This window comes from Quercus suber, unplaced genomic scaffold (genome assembly GCF_002906115.3).
Source record: "Quercus suber isolate HL8 unplaced genomic scaffold, Cork oak 2.0 scaffold_216, whole genome shotgun sequence".
NCBI lineage: Eukaryota > Viridiplantae > Streptophyta > Magnoliopsida > Fagales > Fagaceae > Quercus > Quercus suber.
This window is the reverse complement of record NW_027069674.1, coordinates 200,189-226,130: the sequence shown is the minus strand read 5'-3', so window position 1 is coordinate 226,130 and position 25,942 is coordinate 200,189. Positions and strand designations below refer to the sequence as shown.

Below are 25,942 nucleotides of genomic sequence, written 5' to 3'. Positions count from 1 at the left end.
GGCCCAGACACCACCAGCCTGTACCCAACCAATACAGGGCATGGTGGGGTCATGGGTCAGAGGTAAGAGGGCATGGTTTGGAGGTGGGGAGAGGGGAAGACCTGTTTTTGAGGTCCCTACTCAGACTCTTTTGGGGAGTACGTCCTGCTGGGATGGCATATCACCCAAAAGAGGCAAGGCTGAGTGGGGACCAATGGGTGCATGCCATGAGGGATAGGAGAGAGAAACTTCACCGCGGCAGGACAAGGTGCCGCGGCACACTAACAAACAAATCGTTGTCTAAGTCTGTGGCAGAGGGGCTCGCAGACAGCAGTAAGGGTCTGCGAGTGCACCTAGACCAGAAAAAAAACGGTTAGAGGGTAGAATAGTAAAGAATCGACCTCGGCAGGCTCTATAAAAGGGCGCCTCTGCCATGTGAAAAAACGGCTAGAGAGTCAGGGGAGCAATACTGGGCAACTTAAAAAAGGAATACTCTATAACTTGTTTAGAAAAACAGAGGAAGATAACACTAAAAACCATGAAAGTGGAAAATCACTAAAAAAGGACTAGGAAAGAAAGAGCGAAAGAGAGAAAAAACGGAGTGAGTAAGAGTGGCATGCACCGATAGGCCCCTTCCCTTCTCTCCCTCTCGAATCACTGCTCTCTTCTACAGCTATTTTGAGAAGTCCCCATTCAGGCCCGCCTCTCTCAAACCTATTAACTTCCACGGCAGGAATCCCATTTTCCTTTCCTCGGAGGTTAATCGCGTTGAGAAAGGGCGTTCTTTCTCTTTGGCCTTACTCCTGCGAGCAAAAAACTAAATTTATTTACATAAACTGTGGATTAAATCTTCATTACTATTTGCCCTTATTGTTCATTTGTCAAAGGTTGTTAAATGTTATTGTAGTTTGGTCATTTCTTGTTAAAAGAACTATCTGGTCATTCCAGAACATATGATTTTGTTTTGTCTATTATATCTGCCTGTCGCAAGCTTTTCTCTGAAACAGCTCAGTCTGCGGTAAGTACTCTTCTGGCAGATGAGGCATTAGTTCGCGCACAAACCAGCCAAGTTGAGTTCCAGTTGGCCCGATCTCGACTCCTGCAACCCAGAACACTTGGGCCTACATTCACAAAGGACCAGCCCGACCCAACATAGCAAAAAAGGCCCCTACAATAGTATCTGTGCCAATGGTGGAAGAGTAGAGAAAAGCTAGTTTTCCACAAAAGTAATAAAACGAGTGGACCTCTCTCTGAACTCTGTAGAACTGTGTGAAAGAGGGTATCCTTGGCACCGTCCACTTTTGTTGATACTAGGAGAATAATGGTGCTTGTGATATTAGAAATTATTTTTCTACTTAGCTGACATGATATATATCTGTTACTAAATAATAAAAATTAAATTTTTTTAGAGAGTTTCAACATATGGCGTTTGCTCCTGATAATAGCTCTTTATCATCAGACCAAGACACCAATCAATTTTTGGTGTAGGCGGGAATTAAACTACAGATCTCTTACACAACTATCAGAGATTTTACTTTTTGAGCTAACTGGAACTCACAATAATAAAAATTAATTCAGACATTCATGTTTGAAGCATAATTTTTTTTTTTTTCGATTGATTCGTTTTGATTTTTAGTTAATTTCAACCCTAACTAATACTTTGGTCTTCGCATAGGTTGGGTTCTATGGTTTTTATCTTTAAAAATAACATTATTTTTTCTTACGGGTAAAAGCTCGCTCACCTTCTATAGATGTTACAACTCACCTTCAATTGAATAATAAAGTTCGGAGAAGAAGCAGGCTATTTACTATTTAGTGTTCTCAGTAGTAAGTACATGAATATTGAATTGACTATACGGTTGAACTTTTTACAAGGGCCCAGGTTACACGTGAGGAGTTTGAATTTGAAGTGTTATTTTGGGTTTCACACAAAAACTTCCATGATATTGCTACGTAAAATTAAAGGATAAGTATGGTACCTAGGCTAGAAAGTTTAAAAAGTTACTTGTCACGCAGAAAGCAAGACTACATTAATTCAAGTCTCATCTTATTGCATACAATTGTTATACATGATACTTTTTCTTAATAGATTCTTTTTTCAGATATTGACTTAAAAAGAAAATACATTTTAGTTATCGAAGAGCTGAGTGGCGCCACTTTTAAAATGCTAACTTAGAAAATGAACTACTGTTGTGGGTTGATTTGTTTGTGAGAGGCGCAATAAAAAAATAAAAAGTTGTGTGAGAAATTAGGAAAAAGAATTATTTTAATATGAACCTTAAAATGAAGAACAGATGTAAAATGCATTGGAAAATTGGTTTTTTAAATAGATAAAGTAGTTTTTTGATAATGCAAAATACTTTTTTTTTTCTTCACATAATTGAACATGAATGCTCAAAAAGCATATAATTTTATATACAAGAAAAATGAATCAAAGTTTTTTTTTTTTTTTTTTTGCCTTTTTATCTAGCATATTAATATAAAATAAAAAGATATTGAGNTTTTTTACTTTTGTGGAAAAGTAGCTTTTCTCCAGTCTTCCACCATTGACTCAGATACTATAAAGTAAAGAAATTTTAGTTTTTTTCCTACAGATTTTGTGGTTCTTCTAAGACATCATTATAATTTTTCCAATTATCAAACAAAAAGAGATGAGTGAGGTTGGGATACCCTCTTCCCGCAATCCACAAAGTTCAAAGAGAGGTCCACACGTTTTTACTTTTGGGGAAAGGTAATTTATAATTTATTGTCATTGATTAATGCTATGTTAGTTGGAAGGAAAAGAAGGGAATAGAAAAGATTAAAGGGGGAAAGGGAAAAAAAAGAAGGAAAGAAAATATTTCTTTAATGCTCTTGGAAGTAGAGGGAAGAAAATGAATGAAAGAAAAAAAAATATTTTACTTTATATCCTTATAAGTTAATTATTAATTATAAAAGTTGTAGGGTCAGTTTTTACGGTCCAAGCGCAAGGAGGTATGGATTCGGAGCCCACTGAGCCCAAAACAATAAATTTTGTAGAGAGTGGGCGAAAGGGCTAGGCAAATGATGAAAATAACAGTATTAAACAGCAACACCAATGAGAGAAGTTGAATTAATGTGCTCTCGGACTAATATGAGTACTCTCTCCGAAGAGATGTTTTTCATTCATAATCTGGGATTACAATTCCTGGAGCTACGACCCTCTAATATCTCTCTTTTTCTCTCTCCCCCCCCCTCTCTATCAGAGGCACCCTTACTTTATATAGCACTGCCATCTTCCATCTCCTCCGTCCACTTGTTCGTCATCCAGGCACCCACTTGAGTGTATGTCCCATCACCCCACTTTTAGCCTTATGTGAGTGGCGGTAGCTGAGAATGCACTGTTCAGGGGTCTTATCCACATAAATGCGGCCAGGAAGGTAGGTGCTGTGCATTAAATGCGGTGGTCGAAGTATGCCCCCTTACTATTTCTCTATTCCCGTTATCTTTATGTGTATCCGAGATCCCTTCCCTCTTGACACCTGTCAAATAGATCACTTGGAACTTCCCTGCTCGTGTTGAGTCAGATCTCTTCGGATCCGAGGATGCAGGACAATTCGGACCAGGAGCATCTCCTCGGATGGCATACGTGCTCACCTCAAGGCATCCCTCTCTGTAGTGGGCCTGACTGAAGGCCTCACCTCCTCGGACGAAGAGCGATCCTCATTTAGGGCCTTGGGCCCAAATAAGTTGGGTTGGGTTTTTCTCCCCCCACATTAGCCCCTCAAAATTGTAGTTTTTCATTCGCGTCCGAAGAGAAAAAGTAGGATTTTGACTTGCCCCGTAGCAAAGCTCGTAAATAGGCAAATTTGAATTGGCACGTGCATAGGTATAGAAACTGTCGCTTCATTAATGCCGCTGCGGTTTCCTTATTCCCCAGGCACTGCATTAATTGCACCAGGTGGCGCTTCATCCTTCACATCCAATGGTGACTGAATGATCCAACGGCTGTGGTTATTCTTCGAAATTTGGGCGGGAGTGCCCCTGACCCTTCGTTTGGCCCCGTATAAAGCTTCAGAGGAAATTATTTCTTCCTCACTTTGCAAATCTTCAGACGCTCCAGAGAGAACAGACGCGCCGCTCCGCCCAAAACTCACAGTCGCTGCTTTCAGGCCTCCCCAGAGCCATCAAGAGCCCTCTACAAGCCTGAAATCTTCCCTCCGATTTAGTCCCGGTGAGTCATCGTTCACCAAACCGTTTAGTTTTCTCTTCGGCCAACAGTTTCATCTAAGCACCATGGGAAAACTCGAGTACATGGTGGATACCCCTGAGCACCTAGAAGCATTTAGGGCAGCGTACCGCATACCTCCCAACGTAGGTGTGAGGTATTGCCCCCCAGAAAAGATTCTAACAGACCGGGAGACGGGAGAAGTAGTTATTCCCCTTATCGCCTTCAAAGAAGGGGGAATGACCATCCCCATGGGTCCCATCACCACTAGCTACTCCGCAACCATAGGCTCACTCCCTGGCAGTGCGCACCCAACATGTTTAGGATTCTAGGGGCCATTGAGGACCTTAACCTTCACTTAGGATTGGGCTCACCTGGCTCGACGTAGTACATCTGTACGAATGCCACAGCCAGCAAGACGCGGGATATTACTTAAAATCCTGGTCGGACGTGGTCAGGCTCATTTCTTGCCTCCCCAAATCCAACAAAGGGATGAAAGACGACTATGTGATCGTCTCGGGCGCATGGCATGACGGCCATCACTGCCCAACCAAGCGTGGAAAACCAGGTGGGCCGTGTTAGATTTAGGCACACTAACCATAGGCCTAGGGTCCTCGTCCTCTAATCGTTTTTGGTTCTTTTTGTGCTACTATTTTTGAGTCCCTAACGTAGCTTTGTTGTGCCTTGAAACAGATAAAAACCACGTATCTCCTCGGCTAAGCCTTACGAACGTCGCCGCCCTCAATTTCCTGTTGAGATCTGAGATTTTTGTGAGCGAAGACGGACAGCTCCGATCGGCTCCTCTGATTCTGGGCTACACAGGATATCCAAAGGGTTACCAACAGTCGGCAACGCAATTGTTCAAGGGGACCATCGCCTTGCCCGTATTGACGTTGGTCGGAAGGGTTTTTTGGCGCCACACGATCTAGAACCCGTACCACATCCACGCCCTCAAGCTATACCCCCTCTCGCCCAACCACTCCAGCAAGTCCCTCTCGGACAGGCGGCTGAAGGCGAAGGGGTTGGTTCTTCCACCTCCTCGTTAGAAGAACAAATAGATAGATTCCAGTTTGGAGGCGAGGGTTCAGGGCCGATCGAGTGATAGAGGTTTCAGACGCTGAGGAGGATACCGACAGGCAATCGGGCATTAACCTTAATCTGTTAGCTACTCATTCTGAAAGCTCTTCAGACGACAATATGGACCTGAGGAGTTTGATGAAAAACAGGGGAAAAAGCCCGAGCAGAAAGGGGTTGGGACATCAAAGGTAGTAGTGACACTGCCTCCAGTGTCTACGCAGGTTCCTGACCCAAGTCTGAAGCCCATTCCAGACTTGAAGAAGAAGAGGCCCCACGTTGAGGTAGGGAAAAACAGGCGCCTCCAGACAAGGGGGCTAAGCACAGAAAGTGGTGGACAGCCGAGCCTATAGGGCCTCGTCTACTGAAAGCCGAGAAGAGGCTTTTGTGGCAGATGTCCGCCGAAGGGGAGGACGCGAATCTGGTCTCCCAGGTTGGAGCTGGATGGCGCTCCAATCCTGTGGGATACCTCCCTCAGGAATTATGACGGAGGGAGGGCAGGCTACGTTGCCGAAGCCTTGCAACAACCACTCCTCTCCCCCACGACATGGAGTCCTACAGGCGCTTCAACCCGCAGGAGCTCTTCATGTCTCTTAAGAGGGACTTAGCCATGGTAAGTGCGCCATTTATGAGTTAAAGTTTTAACCTAATTGGCTTCGTTTCTCTTTTAACTTGAAAGTGTTGTCGTGCAGGTTACTCAGCAAGTCTACGTGGCTGAGGGTTTGAGCAAGGACTCCTGGGTCAAGGCCCAAGCAGCAAACCAGTCCTGGCTTGAGGCGGAGGCATCCCTTGGAGGCTGAAGGAGGAGCATTCTAAGATGTCCGAGGAGCTCAAAGAGGTGATCTCCCAGAATAAAGAGCCTCGATGCCGGGCTTAAAAATGCTGAAAAACAAGCCGAGGAGCAGCGAAAACAGCTGAATGCCGCAGAGGTCAATTTAGCGACGAACGAGAGCTGGTAAAAGGCCTCAGGGCTGAGCTGCAGAAGGCTAGAGGAACGCCAAAGCAGCTGAGCAAAAGGTTCAATTGGCCAAGGAGTCAATTGAAGCCGAGAAGAAGGCGGCGTACCAGTTGGGGGCAGACGAGACAGCGCGCAACTCACTGAACAGTTTGCCTCAGTTTGTCGCGAGTACTGCGACAAAACTTGGAAAAAGCCTTGGACGCAGCTGGGGTGCCCTCGGACTCTCCCTGAGGTTACCTGGGAGCATCTACTATGAACCTGATATCCAAGAGATCCCAGGATGACTCCTCTGCTCCCCCGCCTCCTGAGGCTTCTCGGCCAAGCCAGACCAATCAGGCTCCTCCGTCCACCCTCAATGCAAGCAAGGAAACTGGTCAGCCGGGCGCCAAAGAAGCCAGCTGATCCAGCCAAAGGAAAAGGCCAAGGATCAGGCGGAGAGAGAGTTTCCTCTGAGCCCAAGGAAAAGCCTCTGAAGCCACTGCTCGGACAGGCCAAGCTGCTGACCCGTGCTTCCTCCCGTGAAAGAGTAGATATATAGGGTTTTTATTTTGCATTTGCACTTTTTTGTTCTGTTTAAGAATTGTAGTTTTTCCTTTCTTGTTTTGTTGATTTAAGTACATATTCTTTCTTGAATGGAATGGCCCCTATTTATCTTTGATGTCTTTGATACATGCTTTATTACTTACTATTGCCGTTCATACAATCATACATTGCAATTGTGACACAATAATAATGTAAATAATTTGACTGATGCATTGTACTGTGGTGTGAGTAATAAAAACTAAAATTGAAAAAGACAGGCCAAATAAGAGTTATTGATGAGTAATGATTAGAATAAGTGTATACGCGAGTTTTGCATGTCTTTCCAAGTAAAACATAAGTTATTACCCCTCGGTTTCGGATTAAACATAACGGGGGAAGATATTTGTAAATTAGAATCAATTTAAACGCAATCAGGAATCTTAACACTAAACCCAGTGTCGACAGCTGCGCGGGGGGGGGGGGCGTATTGACTAACCTGTCGATGGTTCAAGGATTATAGGGTTCGACTGTATAATGGGACAAAATTGCTTTTTGCCCTTTTCTGAAAAAAAAAAAAAAAAAAAAAATCCAGCATTTTGCCCTCTTTCTCAAACTAATTAGGGAAATACCCATCTTTTGAAAATCGAGTTTCTGAAAATCGATTTAGGCCCTATAATGGTGTTTTTAAGGACCCTATAGTGACGTTTTAAGGACCCTATAGTGACGTTTTGTAACTCGATTTCATAAAGTCGAGTTATAGGTAAAAAAAAAAAGAAAAAAATTGCATGTAACTCGACTTTATGAAAATCGAGTTACAAAACGTCACTATAGGTCCTTAAAACGTCACTATAGGGTTCTTAAAAATGCCGCTATAGGGCCTAATTCGATTTTCAAAAACTCGATTTTCAAAAGAGGGGCATTTCCCTAATTAGTTTGAGAAAGAGGGCAAAATGCTAGATTTTTTTTCAGAAAGGGGCAAAAAGCAATTTTCTCCGTAAAAAATGTATAGAACTCTCTTTGAACTCTATAGAATTGCGTGAAAGAGGGTATCCTTGGCACCATCCACTTTTGTTTGATCTTGGGAGAATAATGATGCCAGTGATATTAGAAATTATTTTTCTACGCAAAATGTAATATATTTTTCTTTTCTTTTTAGCTAACATATTGATATACAATAAATCTATAGGCTATAGGGACCAAATCTTTGATCAAACTTTTCACTCGTTCCCTTTTTTTAGCAAAATTGATTTTGTGAATCTCAAGGAAAGAGAGAATTTGGGCCACAATTTTTGTGTCATAATTTTTTTCCCCTATAATTCTAACATGGTCAATTATAAATGGTTGAGAAAAAGTAGTAAGTTGTAGCCACAACGTGTCAAAGGGAATGAGATAGAATGGAGGAGAAAAAAAATGGACAAAGTTTGGCTATGAAATTAATTGTAACCTAAGGCTACAAACTTACTCAATAAAATAAACATTACTATCTCCCATGGTTAGATTTTGAAAATATGTAGTAATGCTTATTTTGTTCTTTATGCACTTACTACATATTTTATTGAGGGAATTATATGTTCTTTATGCTCTTAATACACATGTCAAATTTTGTGTTAATCAGATATTATTTACTATATGATCTATAAACTTATATTTTATGTATAATTTTAAACTAAAAAAACTTGCAATTTAAATAAATTATTGATAACATAGCTATTGATGTTTAATTTTCAAGAAATTTTGCAAGTATAGAGAATATAAGAAGAAGATATAATTCATTGGTGGATTTGTCAAAATTCACCTCCAATGAAAAGATATTGAGTAAAGTTGTAGTCAAAGGTTACAACCAATTTTGTAGCTAAATTTTGTCCCCAAAAAAAAAAAATTTCATTTTCCTTTGTTTGGTTATAAGGAAAGGGACAATAGAAAGAAAATGTGAAGATAAATGGTTTTTATGGGCACATTGATTTTATATTTTTTACTTTCCTTTCAAATATACAAAATTACTCTTATGCACTTGAAAATTTTAAAATATTTTGTGAAATTACTTTATATTCTCATAATTAATTATTAACATGTAATTTATAAAGATAAAATAGTAAAGTAATTTTCTTATTATCTTTCTTTTAATTTTTTTTTGGGTCAAACTACACAAGAGATTTATCTGTATAAAAACTGTGGGTACCATAGGCATGCTCGGCAACGTTCTAGGCATGCTTCTGCAACGTCCTCGGGTCCTTGGGACCTCGGGCATGCTTGACAACGTCCTAGGCATGCTTTGCAACGTCCTCGGCATGTCCTTCAACGTCCTAGGACGGGGTCTTAGGAGTCCCACATCGAAGGAAAATCCCCCTACTTGCTGCCTTATAAACTGTGAAGCAAAGGGAGTAGTGTACCATCAGTTTATAGTTATACGTTGCAGAAGCATGCCTAGGACGTTGCCGAGCATGCCTATGGTACCCACAAAAACAAAAGAAGACAAATCAAATGAGAATTAAAAAATAAAATACTTATTGGAAGCCTTTTGTCAAACACCTGGAAAATATAGTCATTTGTTCTTATTGGCATAATCCTTATGGAAAAATAAATAAAAGAAACAGTTTTAGGACAAATGAGTTCATAGCAAAATGATCAAATGTATGGGAAAGTGTAGAGACAAAAATAGCAAATATCAAGAGGTTAGAAAAGATTGTGTAATAGTTAAAGCATGCTAAAAGACAGGTCGAAGAGAGAGTAAACTAATGTGGCACTTAATAGGAAAGTCTTACTAGCTGAAAGAATGTAGAGAGTCTTTCAATTCTATGTTCCACTTGGCAAAGCCTGGTTTTTAAAGCCAAAATCTAAGATATTGAATTGCTGTACATAAAGCAGAAACTGACTGAAAGCCAAAAACACTCTTGCTTACTTCATAAACTAATATATGATCCTCTTGCAACAAACTAAGCTGCAGAAAGAGGCATATAGTATTATAGATTTAGTAGTACCTTTTTTAACATTAAGGAAGAGCAAGTTAAACAAAGGAGCTTGACTATCCTACACAAATTGCACTTCTAAAGCAATACCAAACCAAGAGTTTTAATAATGCAGTTTTATAGCCACTATGCCTAATTAAAAAGGAAATCATTAATAACTAATATTACTGAAACTAAATATAAAAATAATTGCAATATATTGTCTTCTTCTTCTTCAAAGTAAAATACAATCATCATATCCATATTGCTCTTAGGTTTTGTCATACTTAGCATTAATGCATACACTATGCATTTGTCACGTGTATTCTTAGGTTGAAGGACATAACTCTTAAATATTCCCATCTTTCTCTCCCGCTTGATAAAATGATTAACACCCTTCATTAAGTAAACTATATGTTGGTGCGTAACGTAGGGTGCGGAACATAATCTTATCGATAGTTGAACATTGAACTGTATAATTTTGATCAGCTTTTATTTAAAAATGGCATTTTGCAGGATTATCCAGATACAGTTACATACAGAGATAAGATCTTGGGTGATTATTGTGATTTGTGCTTGATTTATGGTAATGAAAGTCAGCATAGTAAATCAAGTTATTTCGACGTAAAATTCGAGATCAACACCAACACCCTAGGGATGGGGATTGACGATATAATTGGAGAGACGCAATCTCCAGCTACAGAGTTTGAAATATCTCATCTGAGAAGAAAGCGAAAATCTCCTCCTTCGTCAATCTCGGCATGTATCCAAAAAGTTAGGAGAACCATCAAGAAAGAGACACAAGAGGCAGTTGAGGGGAAGCCATGTGTAGTAAAAACATATTTGGGTACTGAGGAAGACAAAGACTACAGCTCAATAAAATGTATAGTTGCAGCACTTCAAACTGTTCCTGACATGGATGATGAGATCTTCTTGGAGGCTTGTGAACTTTTAGAAGATGAGAGAAAGGCCAAGATGTTCGTGGCCATGGATGTCACAGCACGGAGGAAGTGGTTATTGAAAAAGCTTCGACGGTAGCATCTATTTTTTTTGTTAATGTCAGATATAATTTTGGTACGTTTTTATTGGGGAGTTTTTCCAATGTAAATCAGATCCTATATTAATGTAAAGGCATTTTTCAATTCAATTTCCTGTATGATTTCCTTATTGAAATTTGAAAAACAAATGGAATTGAATTTGCTTTTGCTGGGAGATCCTGCGCATGGTGATGGTTGATTGTAGCTGGATTTATGGTTGATTGCCTGGAATGTTGATGAAAAATACATTCTCAATCGATATTTTTCCCAAAAACAAAAATAGTTTGAAGCTTTAATATGTGTTGCACGTTTATTTCTTTTAATGCATATATGATGGTAATGGACTTATTTCTGTCCATGTTAGGGCATAAAATTTTATCTACAAGTGAAAAGGATTTTTGCCATTTAGCTAGCATATTGATATGTAATAAATCTATATGCACTAAATCTTTTAATGGACTTTTCACACATCCCCTTTCCCTTTTTGAGTGAGATTTTCGATAAAAAATTATTGTGCTGAGTGGATTATACTTTCTTCATTTTTTCATTTTTCTCCTCTCCGAATAACCAAACAAAGGAAAGTTTAATATTTCCCTTCCCTTCTCTCTTCTGTACGCAATCAGTGTCATGGAAAAAGAGTGGCAATTTGTAGGAAAATGAGAAACGTGTGGACAAAAGATAGCTACTTTTCCAGAAAGTCAAAAACGTGTGGACCTCTCTTTGAACTTTGTTAAATTGCATGGAAGATGGCTACGTACTTTTATTACCATTTGTTTATTACATCTCACTGTCGAATGACTAATAAGATATGAAATTACCATTTTGTTTGACCACAATGACCAGTATGTTGCCTAGAAAGTTCCAAGATTTATTTTAGGTTTCACACGGAAACTTGCATGATATTGCAATAAAAAAAGCATCTGTGGTTCTTGGAAAGTTCAGAGAGTCACACCAAAAGCAATGTAAAAAGCATCAATATGGGACTTTAAAGGTCTAAGAGCTGCTGGACACACCGAAAGCAAGCCACCTTTAAAGGCTCCTCTTGCTTGCATTCACCCTCTTCCTAATTTGTCTTTCACTTTCCTGAGTTATATTGCAATCCCTTCACAGTTTTCTTTCTCCTCCTTTGATCAGATCTTTACAGCTGTTTGCTCATAAATCTTGATGGCTCTTGTGACCTACAAAGAAGCCTCATCTTCTTCTTTCACCCACCAACCCAAGAAATTTGATGTCTTCTTGAGTTTCAGAGGTGAAGATACCCGTCTTGGATTTGTAGGTCATTTGTATAATGCTTTGTGTCAACGGGGTATTAACACATTTATTGATAATAACCTTCAAAGGGGAGAAGAAATTTCTGTAGGACTTCTCAAAGTCATTGAAAGTTCAAGGATTTCAATAATTGTATTCTCAGAAAACTATGCATCTTCCAAATGGTGCTTGGATGAACTTGCAAAGATTGTTGAGTGTAAGAAAAAAGACCATTTAGTGCTACCGGTTTTTTACAACATAGATCCATCAGAAGTTCGTAACCAAGAAGGAAAGTTTGGAAAAGCACTATTTAAACATGAAGAAAAATTAAAGGATGACAAGGTGCAGAGCTGGAGGGAAGCTTTATTTGAAGCTGCAAATATATCTGGTTGGCATTACCAGCATAGGTATGAATTTAATGACAACTATTGTACTTTTTATGAGTTTCACTGGTTTGTTATGATAACTGATTTTATTGTTAAACAACAATTACCACTAATTTATCAGTGTTAGTTTTTTGGCGAAATTATGAATGAATTTTTTTTCTTCATATCTACTCCTATAGAAGATTTTTTTTTTTTTTTTTTTTTTTTTTTTTTTTTTTTTTTAATATATATATATATAAGAAAATTTCAGAAGTCGGAGTAGGAGTGAATTAAAATCATTGCCCTGTTAAATTTGGTACAATTTCAAAGTCATTTGAGGGTTAAGCATTTGGTAGAACTATGCATTTCATTAGGAGTGAATTAAAATCTCAGGAATAGATTTTGCTCCCTTCAAAAAGAGGAAAATCGAGGTTTCTTATTTTATTGAATAGTTTATGATTTTGTTGTCTCCAATGCTTAGGCTGTACAATACCGAGTGGCCAAATCAGAGTACTTTTCATATTAATGACTCAGCTGTAACACAATGTCAACCTCCTCTAGTCTCTCACGAAACTGGGCACCTCTCTCTTTGCCAATTGATTCAAGGCTTCAATTAGATGTGGCAAATGGGTCTAACTTGGGTTTGGGATTTGACTCAACTGTTGGAGATGGGTTTGATTTAGCTCCCTCTTCAATGGCCTATTCCTCTGTAAAGTATGATTCAGACTTCAATCCATATCCACAGTTGAAGAAAATGAGAACCTCTTGACCAAATTCCTAGAAAACATGACAAGGTACTGTTATTAAATTGAAACTGTTTTCCTTTGCATCATTTTAGTTCAATTTCTTTGGCCTTGTTGAATGACAAAGTATGTCACCCACTTTAGTTTTATTGTTCGATTTGCATCTTTGGGTATCTTTATCACTTTTCGGTCTGTTACACTAAATTAACGCCCTCATTCATAAAGGGGTACTGACCCAATTTGAAAGGATATGGTAATGTGAAGAAAATTATAGTATTAATGAAAGGAAATTAGTAATTTGATCAACAAATATCATCTCATGGCTTATAGCTTTGCAGGGTAAGAATACTTGGCATTGGCAATCTGTCACTCTTTGAAGTTGGCCTCTAATTGGGTTTTTAAATAAATATGTAACTATGCTTCAACCAAGTGAGAAATCTTATGCATGGGTCAGTTTGTTTTTTTACTAGTTGGACATTTTCTTAATACATTTTCTGCTTAAGATGTTGCCTTAAGAATCATGGCTACCCATCTTTTTATTCAAAGTTTCAAACATTGCAGACTTCGAACTAACATTTTGTTTTCAGCTTCTTTTTTTTTTCCTAGTTGAACAATTTTTTAGTATGAATAAAACTGTGCTTAAAGTTTCCTGCATTACGTAAACAGTGACCACCGATGATATCTTTGGATAACTTATATCAAGGTGCAGTGCTTTCTCATCAGTAATGTTGCTAGGATAAAGGATTTTCCCTTTTCATTTCCTCTGGCTGTCATTAAAGAGTAAACCACAGCACAGATGTGCACATGCACACTTTTTCTTTTTCACATATATTTTTTCCCATTATGAAATGATGTTAATACTGTCGTCATGAACTAAATAAAATGTTACTGGGTTACATAGGTTGTTAACACTTCATCATGAAGTAAATAACATGTTAGTAGGTAACATAGGTTGTAGAACATAATTCAACATTGAACGGGATAATTTTTTAGTAGCTCTTACTAAAAAAATGACATTTTGAATGAGAGTCCAGATGGAGTTTTATACAAAGAATGGATCTGATTTGTGATTGATTTATGGTAATGAAAGTTGGAATGATAGATCAAGTTGTTTGGATTTAAAATTAGAGATCAACAATAACGCCCTTTGGATGGGGATTGATTGTAATTGGGAATATACAATATCCAGCTTGGGAGTCTCAAAATCTTCTCAGAGAAAAATAAAAATTCTACAACTTTGTAAGCCCAAACATGTTCTCAAAATGTTCAGAGAACCATCAAGGAGTAGTTGAGCAGAGGCCATGTGTAGTCAAAACATATGTGATTATTGAGGAGGAGTTGGGAAGCTTGCTGGTTGGTGTAACCCTAGATGGCAGAAACTTGTAATGCACTGTCTAAAGAGTGTTTTAGTTAAGCACTCTTTACTTATAAATTGCAAAAAAAGAAAAAGAAAAAAAAAGATATAAAGCTCTACGCAATCTGTCCTGATGCTCTCTATGTCCCTGTTTTATAGGTACTCAGTGCTTTTGAACAACTCAGGCTTTGCAACCTCATGATGAAAGACCAGAGAGGCCTGTTAAGAGTGTGCACCGCTCCTGATAGTTGACAATTGGTGATCACTGCTAAAGGGTTTTGACAAGCTTCTTCCGAGATGGAGAGGTGGCTGGGGTGGCATGCCAGCTTTTGTGGTCAAATCACAGGTAGGGAAAAGAAAAAGACTGCTAAGATATTTGGCAATCAAATTTTTTTTCTTTTTCTGAGAGCTAAGCCTAAAGGATTTTCTTAACTTGTCCTCTTGATTGCAAGTCAGATATTGGAGGATGCAAGTGTTATTTGCTAAAGAAGAGAAGGCTACCTTGAAGATTAGAAGTGATAATGGAAGACACTTCTGACTTGCTGAAGCAGGGGATGCAAGTGTTATTTGCTGTTCATAACAGGTCAAATACTTGAATATGAATTGGGTTTTGTTCTCCGAATCAGTTGTTTACTTATTCAGTTTAGAACCTCTGAATTATTGTAAAATTTGGACCTATCAAATGGAGGATGTTGAGTTGTAGAGCAATTAGAACATTCTGTTGAGTATTAGCAGAGGGGTCTTCTTTGACCAAGGAGAACATGAACAAGGGCATTTGTGGTTCTTTGGAACCAAAGCATGAAACGTTGTGTAGAAATTTTGGGTCTTCAGTACATGAGGGTCATGGAAGAAATACAATGTTGTTTAATGCAATAATTGAGCTAAAATATAGTTAAGGTACCTGGTGTGCCATATAAATTGAAAGCTAATTCTTAAGAAGGGTTTAAGGAGAGTCTGTATTACAGCAAATATTTTTTTCCTTGATTTTGGAGGATTAGGATTTGAAGAAAGAATTCAGCGGTAAGATGCTTTTGAAAGGTGTACCCAGATATGCCATGCTTGACTAGTTAATGACACTTCTGCTAGTGGGGCTTTGAGTTGAACAAATTATCTTTTTTTTTTTTAAAAAAATTTTCAAATATTATTTGAGTTGTACACGTTCTTAATTCACTCTCTGCATAAGTTGTTAGCCTTAGAGCTCATTCCTAGGTCTTTTCTTTCCATTAAAACTTTTTAGACTTTGAACTAACAATTTTTTCCTCTGTTTTAGTGTGGTGTGTGGATTGTCATTATGATGGAGGAGGGGTGCTGAGGCAAGTTTCATCAGGGGAAGGTGAGGTGGAGAGAGGTTTGGTTGAACAAGACTGCTAGATTAGAGAGGTTTCAGGAAATTTGGAGGAAGTGAAACCTGGTTTAGGTCCTGTCGAGCTCTTGGAATGGTATGTTTGAGATGTGACTTTTGTTTGTGTTTGAATGTATTTAGAGTTTATGTATATATCTGGTGCTCTATGTGTTCTACTGCTTTATTTTTTATGAGAATGAGCTTAATTTAGTAATGATGTGTCGTTTGGAAACTGGCTTTGGGGAATTAGATGGGAGTTACATAATTACATTACTTTACTTGGTAACCCAGCTATTGAAGTGGAAAAAAGTTTGGAGATGGAGTCTATGTTAAATGAGATCTTGCTAAATATATTCAATCGTTACAAACTCGACAGTTTGATTCCCTCTCTCTCTTTCACACACACTCACACACACACACACACACACACACACACACACCCACACATGCATACATGTATGTATTTCTATGTATATCTGCCTTTTTGTTTTGGTATATAGGTGAATGTTATTTTCTTAAAGGCAGTTCCATAATAAGGCTTTTAAATCCTCTGAATTATTGTAAAATTAAGACTATCAAATGCAGGATGTTGAGTAGTAGAGAAATTAGGAACATCACGTTGACTATGTAAATGATGCTAATGCAGGGGAAAAAAAGAAGGTTCTTCTTTGACCAAAGAAAATATGAACAAGGGCATATGTGATTCTTTGGAGCCAAAGCATGAAAGATAATTCAATTTTTAGGTCTCTCTGTATACGAGGGTCATGGAAACAACACAATGTTGTTCATATATTATTTGAGGTAAAACATCGTTAAAGTACCTGGTGTGCAATATAAATCGAAGGCTTATTCTTTAGATGGGTTCAAGAAGAGGCAGTTCTATAGTGAAAATATTTTCTTAATTTTGGAGATTTAGGGTCTGAAGAAAGAATGCAGCTGTAAGGTGATTTTGAAAGGTGTACCTTGATATTTTCTTGCTCCTAGATATGCCAAGCTTGACTAAGTAGATAATGTAAACGTTAATAAGAGAATTTTCACTTGAAATATTAGAAGTAGGCTCCGTGCACTGGATCATGTGGAACATTGTTAATCTGCTCTGATGTTGATTCAGCAGAAACTATTTCTGAATTTTGGATTTTTGTGTAATGAGTCTTTGAAAATTGGAATGACATTATGAAGAAGTGTGGAAGGCATTGTGAAATTAATTCAATGGGAGATAAAGGGTTGAATTAAACTTGATAATGGAGGCTACTGTAATTCCATTTAAAACAAGGTGCTCTGTAGCCTGTGGGATATCTCCTATTCTGTTCTCAGATTCAGCTTGTGACTGATTATGTGTTGCAGTTTGGCATAACTGCTAAGACTTTAGTCCTACTTTAGTTGTTAGCTATAGCTTCTACTATACCTTGTTACTCATTTATCAGAAGAAGAAAAAACAGATGTAACTCTGTTGTTTGTTGATAATGATCAACAAAGCTAGATGCCTATTTGGAACTGCCGGTAGAATACATGTATGCATCAAATAAACTTCTAGAAATGGTTCTTAAGTGCTTGGTCAATGTATTGGCCTTGAAATGTCAGTGGGGTCTCCTGATTAGTAACTTCGCTTACTTTGTCTGAGTCATTAAATTTTATTACGTGCCTGCTTTTGAGTTTGTATATGGGAGCTTGTGGTGATGTATAGACTTATTTTAATGAAATTAAAGTTAACAAAACAATAATTTTTTTAAATTTTATTTTATTATCTTGATATATTTCACCCTCAGCTAACAATCCCTTCCAAATTCCACCCTAATATTCCCCAAATCAAGCAAACAACAGAAAAGTGATAAAGGAAAATGCTAGCAATTTGGAACTGTAACTTTATACATTATTAGTACTTCTCTTCTAATCTCCTTGCATAGGGACATACCATGAAACTCATGTTCAGGTTCAGAATGTTTTATATTTAGAGGAATCAACTGCAAGTAGCATTCTTCAAATGATTTTGCTAATTTTTTCTTTAAATTGGATATTCAGATCTTAAAACTTTGGGAGCTTCTTTCCTCATTTCTTTTAAAGCTCACAATTCCTCAAGCTGCACCTTTAGAATGAAGCAAATTATTTATATCAGCCAATATTGCTCTTTGGCCCCTATCCCTTCCATATTCTTGCAAATCATTTGATCATCCTATTGTTGTCCTCCTTTAATGCACCTATTTTCCTCTCTGATCTAGGGTAGTCTTTTGCCAGCTCCTCTTGAAGTTGTTCATTTTAGCCCCAAAAAACTGATCAGATGCTTGTACTGTTCATAGCATGTGTTATGAGTTTGTTATGGGCAAATTGGAACAGGCTTTTTGTTGCTGATATGACCATTGCTAAAGCAGGTCAGCCAACAGTGGCCATGGCTAGCCACTTTGCTGAGCCAACGTTTGACATGCTTGTTGGGCTTGGAACAGCTTTGATAATAGAAAAACCAATGTTTCTCCAAATGCTTATGGGAATGGTGACAGCATTGTCTTCCTGTTATTGAGCTTGATGGGGTCTGTACTGATGTCGAGTTCAATGTTTATCCAAATACAAACAATGGCCGTTGCCAAAGCAGGTCTAAATCTGTATTTTGATAATACTGAATAGGTCATAGGTAGAAGGTTGAATATGTAAGACTGGAAGTGGGCTTAAGGAAGAAGATGTGTATTGGTTAGTCTACTGATAAGATAACTACAACACATTAGCTCCACTAAATAACTCCAGACTATATAACCACATCAAGCGGTAAAATTGATCAACATGAGTTGAAGATCGCAAGCGATATAAAGAGTGTAAACTATTCATAAAATTTAAAAAGTGTATAAACATATTCTTTTCATTTGTTTGTAGGGCTGGGCATTAAGTGGGAAAGGCATCAAATCAAGATGTAGTTGCTTTGTTTCTGCTGGAAGTTGAAAATAAATCTTATTCTTCAGCACTGTCAATGTGTGTTGCTCTTCTTAATAGTTTGCTATTAGGCTATAACTGCTATACAATACTCAAATTAAAAGGAGGGGATTTTGGATGCTAATGACCTTTGATTATCTGCATCCAGATTGACTGGTGTCTATGTTTCGATTAATTCTGGGATTTGCAGATTCCATTATAATGGTATTTCAAATGACAAGATTGTCAGAGGTACCCATAATATTCTTGTGGCTTTTGTTATTCAGGTGGCACTAAGACTGAAAGACTATTGCTTTGACATATTTACGCATGCATGGGCAATTATATGATTAGCTTGTTATATAGATGGAATTTATTAAAACATATTTTGGGCTTTTATTGAATACTTTGCAAAATGATCTTAACTTGTCACGTCACTAATATAAAAATAAAAAAGAAAAGAAGTGAAATATTTTAGATGTAAGAAATAAAATGATGCCATTGGAGAGAGAGAGAGAGAGAGAGGGAGAGAGGGGGGGGGGTGAATTTAGGACAAACGATGAGACATGATGCAGGACGGTAGAAAATTAGGGGTAAATAGAAAGAATCGTCCTTAGTTAAAATGGATTTTCTTGGGATGATACCAAACAAATGATCATAGCAAGTGATTGTTCCACTAGTTTTTTGTTCACATTTTGATTTGATCTCTGCCTTTGGGGTGATAGTGAACTGACATAATATACATGCAGGATCACCTGGAGGTGCAGTTGTACAGAATAAAGCCTTTATGATCTTCAATGAATTGTGCTTGATACATGCAAATACAACATCAGAAGAAAGAAACCACTGAACAAGTCATGATATAGACCTTGATGATGAGTCAAGAAGTAAATATGGGTGTGTTTTTATATCCTGTTATGGATCTGCAGAAATGTTGCATTTGTCATTTGCATTTTAATGTATGCTACTGGTATTGTGCTTATATTGAGCTTGTTTTCAGTAGTGATTATCTTGTTAACACAAAGATCTAATTACTTATTTATTATTCTAGGTAGTGCATAAAACAGGAAAGAGTTATAGGCAACTGAACTTCCCCCTCCCCCCTTTTCCTTCTTATTAGTCTATGCAAAGATAGCTGGAGCTCTATCCCCACTAGAATTTCATAAATTTTTTTATAAAAATAACCCTTTACTATCTCCAACATTTATATACCCCTATCTCGCTTTTGGCCACTCTTTGGATCACCGACCATTTGCTGCTCTCTACAAGAATCAGTAAAATGGTTTCTGCTGAATGTAAGCAAAGCCAGTTATGACTTAAGTAGCTCCTGTTGAGAAGACATGTTTGCAAACTTGTTCATATAAGAGGAGAAATAAGCACCCCTAACACCCTCCCTCCCCCCTCCCCAATAGATACACTGATACAATATAAATAAATGTTGCAGAGAAATGAGCACAAGCTACATGGTCTTGTGAATACTTATTTGGACTGGCCTGATGGTTTATTTTTCTGTAAGTGATTGTAGTTCATTTCACTTATTACTTCATTAATTAACTAGGAAGTAAATGTAGTAAGGCTGATATAAATTACATACGTTCTATTTTATCTTATAGCAATATTTATTTCAGGAAGTATCGTCTGTTTTTATTAAAGTATCATGTATATTTGAGATTGTTTTATTTTTACAGAAATGAAGTACATTTATTTACTTGTTAGGTGCTGATGTTCTCTTTTAATTGCATATGCAATCTCAAGTATGGGTGGTTCCTCTCATTTCTTTTAAAGCTTACAATTGTGCAAACGACACTTTCAGAATGGAGAAAATTGTATGCATGAACCAATATTGCTCTATGCCCCCTAGGCTATTTAAATACTTGCAACTAGTTCAGGCCATTTGATTGTCCCCTTGATTTCCCCCTTCCACACACCCACTTCTCTCACTAGTTGATACTAATCTTGGCCAGCTCCTATCTTGCAGTTCTTCACTTTATAATAGAAGAAGAGGCCCCCAAAAACTGAGCAGATGCCTGTACTGCTCTAGGGAACTGCTTAACTGACTGGCATCACTTGGAGCATTTCTGGAATTGCTGCCTGCACTTATTGGGCTCACGGCACTAAAAATTGGGAACTTTAGTGAGGGATCTGATTGCTGATATGGAAGTTGCCAAAGCAGGTCAGCAGGAATGTCCATGGCTGACTACTTTGCTAGGGTAATGTTTAACGTGCCTGTTGGCCTTGGAACTGCTTTGGTCATACAAACATTTAGTTTTTGTCCAGATTCTTATGAATTATCGGAAAAGAAAAAATTCTTTTTTTTCTTCATGTGTGTATAACTCACTGAAATGAACATTTAAACGTGAAAAAGAGGAACCTGTTTGCCGACAATTGGAAGACCAGGGTTATTGACCTAGACAAGTGCCTTGAAAAGACCAAAGAGGCCTGTTAGGGTGTGCACGGCTATTGATAATTGGCAGCTAGTCAATACCCTACTGTTGTGTTGTAATAAGCATTACTTTGTTGCCAACATTGCAAAAAAAAAAAGGTATTAATTTGATGCTAAAACAACTACTTGACTCAGTTTTCTAGAAAATTTAATAGAAAAGAACTGAATTTACCCATTTCATGTAATGTTTTAATTTAATGTATTTGTTAAATACTCCATATGAAGTAACATTATTATTTCATTTTTTCTTTGTAACATATTCCTCTAGAACAAATTCTCTCATGTAATGGCAGTTTAGTTTTGAAGTTATAGGTGAAGAGGATTACCAGTCCCCTGCTAATAATGATCCTTGAGGATAAATTGAACAAGGAAATGGATTGTTCTTTTATTGATCTTATGTTAGAACAGTTGCACAGAGGGAATAAGATTGGTCATAGATACAATGCTCAAGCTTGGACCCGAATGAATGCATCATTCAGAAAAAAAATAAAAGTGAACTCCTTTGTGACAAAGATGTACTAAAAGATCAATACTGGAGCTTGATGAAAGAGTATACTGATATTACAGATATTCTCAATTATAATGGCTTTGCTTGGAATGAAATTTAGCAAACAGTGGTAGTTGTTGACGATGATGTTTGGGAAGCTTATAACAAGGTGCTATTTTTTCTCATTAATAATGTTGTTAGGTTAAAGGGTTTTACCATTTCATTTCGCACTGAGCATGCCATAGTATGCTAAACAAGTGTGCACACACACATACACATTCGTATAGTTGAGCCAAAGACTATAGGCTATAAATAATAGAATTAATTATTAAAATCCGTGCTACACTCAAACCTGGGAGTAATGGGTTTACAAAATTTGGTGTTAAGGAAGAAATAGTATAGTATCATAAAATGGTGTAATCATTTTTTCCTTTTTTTTTGGAATATATTAGTATGGATTAGAAATCTGTCATTTCCTTTAAATTTGGTGGGGATTATATGTGGTTGGAGGAGATTCCAGCCTCCAATGTACAGTTATTTGTAATTATTAATAATTTTCTATTATCTCTATATTAAAAAAGAATAAGAATGAAAAGAAGCTTTTGTAAAATTTTACACTTATACAAATTACTTCACTGTTGTGTGAAACTAACTTATCTTACCTTTGAAAGTTTGGAACAATAATTCTTTCATAAATTACCCTTTTTCTTTATTTTTTTTTCTATAAATTATTTTTGGAAATAAGAACACAATGGTAGCCAGTGATATGGATGTATTGAGAAGAATGGCAAAGTGGAACTTATGATACATGAATGCTAATTTGGATGGCATTCTAGATGCTCTCTTTTGTTTTTATTTTTTGTGTACTGTTGTGACACTTGTCAAAATTCTTTGTTTTTAACAGATATGGTTACAGGGCAAGATGGACTACTACTTATGTCAACACTCTCCACTGTGAAATTCTCAGTTCTTATGAACAGACCCCCAACTGGCATCTTCGGCATGATAGGGGTTTGAGTAAAGGGGATTGTAGGAGCAACATGAGGCATCTAATTCAGATTCTAGGTGGGAAAGGGAATGGAGATTCACACTTCTCTATGGACCTATCATCATCTTGTGGGGATGTATAACTGGGCTAAGCTATCTTAGTTGTCTGCTTATTTGCTTTAAGACTCCCAAATTACAAAATGAAAATGGGTTCAACTGACTTCGTTTTGGTGGGAGAGTACTGGGAAGTGTTCAAGGCTATAAGGTTGGTTCTCTTCTTATGCTAAAATATGGCAGTTTGGAATGTGCTGATTGAACAAATGTGGACATTGTGATTGGAAGAGATTATATTTGACAAAAGGATGGTGGATTGCTCTTTTTAGAGTATTTTAGAGTTTGCTGACCCATTTTCCTTATCTCTTCAGGTTGCTGATCCATGTGGCAAATATGTAAGATAAACTGAATTGCAATTTCCTTTTTTCCTTTTTTTTTTTTTTTTTTTATTCATTTGATAATTATATTTTCTTCCTTTCTAAGAATCATATCAAATAGTTGTCAAATCGAATTCCCAAAAAAAAAATAGTTGTAAAATCGAATTCAAAAAAAAAAAAAAAAAAAAAAAACTTTTCTCTAATAGTTTTCCTGTCTTTCCCTGACATAGGCTTGGAGAAGGAGATTCCTTTTATCAGATCCACTTGTCATCCCTAGTAAATTTGATGCTTTATCCATTGCTTTGTTCACATGTATTTTTGATCATTTTGGTTAGTCTGTGATAAAAACTACTTTTACCAATTAGGTGTTGCAATGAATAGCCTTGTCCCAGCAAGTGCATTCTCAAATGCTTTGTTAAATGAATTTTTATCCCCCCGTAAATAAATTTTATCATTCCTGTTGGTGCATAAAAGAACGCCATTCCTGTGCTGATTGGCGAATATCCAAGAATAAATCAGACATAAAAAATGGATCATTTGCTTAACAGAAATAAAGTTGGTGATGGATTCGTGGCCGAGGCTTAGATTGAAATGGTCAGACTGTTCAATGGGAAATTTGGTCTCACCATCACAAAGATACTCTGAGGCATAGATACAAACGTTTGAGGAGGCAATGTAATGATACAAAGGTTCTTCTTGAACAGAGAGGGTTGTCTTGAGATCAGGAGAAATGCTAACCTCTGAGATTATGTCTAGGATTCTTATACCTAGGTGAATTGCCATTTATCCATTCTAGTATATTTAGACAATTATTTGCTCTATTTTGTGGCTTATATTATAAATTATCTAGGTGCATCCTAATATTTTGTTACACAAAATTGGAGTTCAACAATAATGTCCTTTGGATGGAGAATGATGATAATTGGGAGTCTGAAAATCTTATGAGAGAAAAAACAAAAATCTGCTACTTTGTAAGCCCCGTATTTGTGTATTGTGGAGAGGCCATCATGGAGTAGTTCGGAGTTGGGAGAAGCTTGCTAGTTGGTATAACCCTAGAAGGCAGAAAGTTGTTGACCTTCCTTTCTAATGCATTGTCTAAAAAGTGATTTACTTAAGCACTACGTACTTATAAATTGTAAAAAAGCAGATAGAAAGCTCTGTGCAATCTGTCCTAATGCTCTCTATGTCTCTATTTTGTAGGTACTCAAGTGCTTATGAAACAACTCAGGCTTTGCAATCTCAAGACTAGAGAGGCCTATTAGAGTGGGCACACCTCCTGATAGTTGCCAGTTGATGATTACCACTAAACAGTTTTGTGGTCAAATCACAAGAAGGGAAAAAAAAAAGACTGCTAAGATGTTTGGCAATCAAAAAAATTATATTGGAAGAAGCCTAAAGGATTTTCTCACCTTGTCCTCTTGATTGCAAGTCATATATTGGAAGACTAGGAGTGATTGTGGAAGACACTTCTGACTAGCTTAAGCAGGGGGTATAAGTGTTTTTCTGTTCATAACAAGGTATTTACTAAGTCGTTTTACCAGCCCCTTTAGTTGTATTAATACAAAAATTATTTGTATGCCCATTGTCCATTCTAGTTTAATGTACTTTTTTAGGTGGGTTTGGGCTTATGCTTATAAACTTCAACCCAAGAAGAAAAAAGCCCACGAATCTCCCTTGTAAGACATTGTTTGACAATAATTTACTTTTATAACACTCTAAAGTTGTAAATGGTCAAAAGGTCAAAAGATTCGTATCAAATTACTCATTTCAAGGTTGATTTTGACTTTTGAGTTTAATAGCTTTATCGTTGTAAAATGAGGTATGAACATATTATGATACATCATTATACACTTGATAGAAATTTTGTTTTTAATTTTTACATGGCAAATTTTTTGTTAATGACTCAAATTTAGCAACAGTTTAAGTTGGGCTGATCAGGCCTCTACCTATTTTGTAGACCATTTGAAACCTTCGTATGGTCCTAATTTCCTTTTGTAATATTTAAAAAAAAAAATATCAAGGAAAACTTTATGGACATATTATCCATTTTCACACCCAAATCCCACAGCATACTAGTATCAGCTTGTGATTGGTGCACCCAAATCCATTTTTTGACCAAGTTCCGTGATTGTCCCATGCCATGTATTAGTGTTGTAATCTAATCATAAGTTAACAACCTAGCAAGTTGTGAAAATGTGCAAACTTGGGTGTGTCCGTATGCGGAAGTTTTTCCGTATGATTGGGTTGGTTTTTCACAAGGAAAATGCTACAACTACAATATATTTTACAAACTACCGATGAGGTAAGTGATTATTAGGAAGTAAAAAAGTAATGTCAATGATGGGCCTAGATGAGAATCAGTAAAAATTTGTCACATTAATAATTTGTAACAATATTGTAAAAAAGCTTGTGTTTATAACATTACTCATTTCACAATATGGCTAATAAATAGATTTCAATTAAATAATGAAGGATCCAGTTAATTGGTGCCCTTAGGGCATTTGTTAATGAAAAATTTTATGAAAGTTTTAATACTACTTTGACGGGAAATATAAAATATAAAATGCTATAAAAAAAATTAGTTTTTTTTTTTCCTTTTCTCATAACAAATTTCTAAAATATTTTCTAAACCAATGCACTTAGGACATCCGTTAACTTTTCCCAATAAATACCTTAGTGAAGACTAATGGTGGGTCACTAATTGGTACGCTATTTTTAGATTATAATTCATTCATAAGTGTGTGTAATAAGATTAATCTACTGCGGTGGGTTCCAGTTAGTTCAATTGGTAAAATCTTTGATGGTTGAATAAGAGATCTGGGGTTCAATTCCTGCTTACACCAAAAACTGATTAGTATCTTGGTTAATAATAAAAAATTATCATCAGGAGCGGACGCTATAGGTTAAAACTCTCTAAAAAAAAAAAGAATTATCTACTACGGTTGT

At 37.0% G+C, this 25,942-nt stretch overlaps 2 protein-coding genes across 2 annotated transcripts in view; both read left to right on the top strand.

The window, feature by feature from the left end:
• Nucleotides 1-24,792, top strand: part of LOC112002330 (disease resistance-like protein DSC1) — an 89,010-nt gene extending 64,218 nt beyond the window's left edge. The window contains exons 6-10 of the mRNA XM_065779722.1: nucleotides 19,398-19,545; nucleotides 20,627-21,190; nucleotides 21,390-21,747; nucleotides 22,483-23,014; nucleotides 24,197-24,792. The gene's annotated coding sequence lies outside the window, so the exon portion shown is untranslated. The remainder of the gene's footprint in view (nucleotides 1-19,397; nucleotides 19,546-20,626; nucleotides 21,191-21,389; nucleotides 21,748-22,482; nucleotides 23,015-24,196) is intronic.
• LOC112028042 (disease resistance protein TAO1-like) lies at nucleotides 11,866-22,708 on the top strand. The gene is made up of 5 exons (XM_065779752.1): nucleotides 11,866-12,356; nucleotides 18,085-18,213; nucleotides 18,818-18,900; nucleotides 19,398-19,452; nucleotides 22,483-22,708. Exons 1-5 carry the CDS (start codon nucleotides 11,866-11,868, stop codon nucleotides 22,706-22,708), a joined length of 984 nt encoding a protein of 327 aa, XP_065635824.1.
• Nucleotides 24,793-25,942: the final 1,150 nt, after the last annotated feature.

Bases quoted from the DNA above. Each gene is read 5' to 3' on its own strand.
- LOC112028042 (XM_065779752.1), top strand. From the start codon at position 11,866: ATGGCTCTTGTGACCTACAAAGAAGCCTCATCTTCTTCTTTCACCCAC. The intron at 12,357-18,084 runs GTATGAATTTAA...AAATTGGAACAG, and splicing joins GGTTGGCATTACCAGCATAG to GCTTTTTGTTGCTGATATGA. The intron at 19,453-22,482 runs GTGCTTGATACA...TGTTTTTAACAG, and splicing joins TTTATGATCTTCAATGAATT to ATATGGTTACAGGGCAAGAT.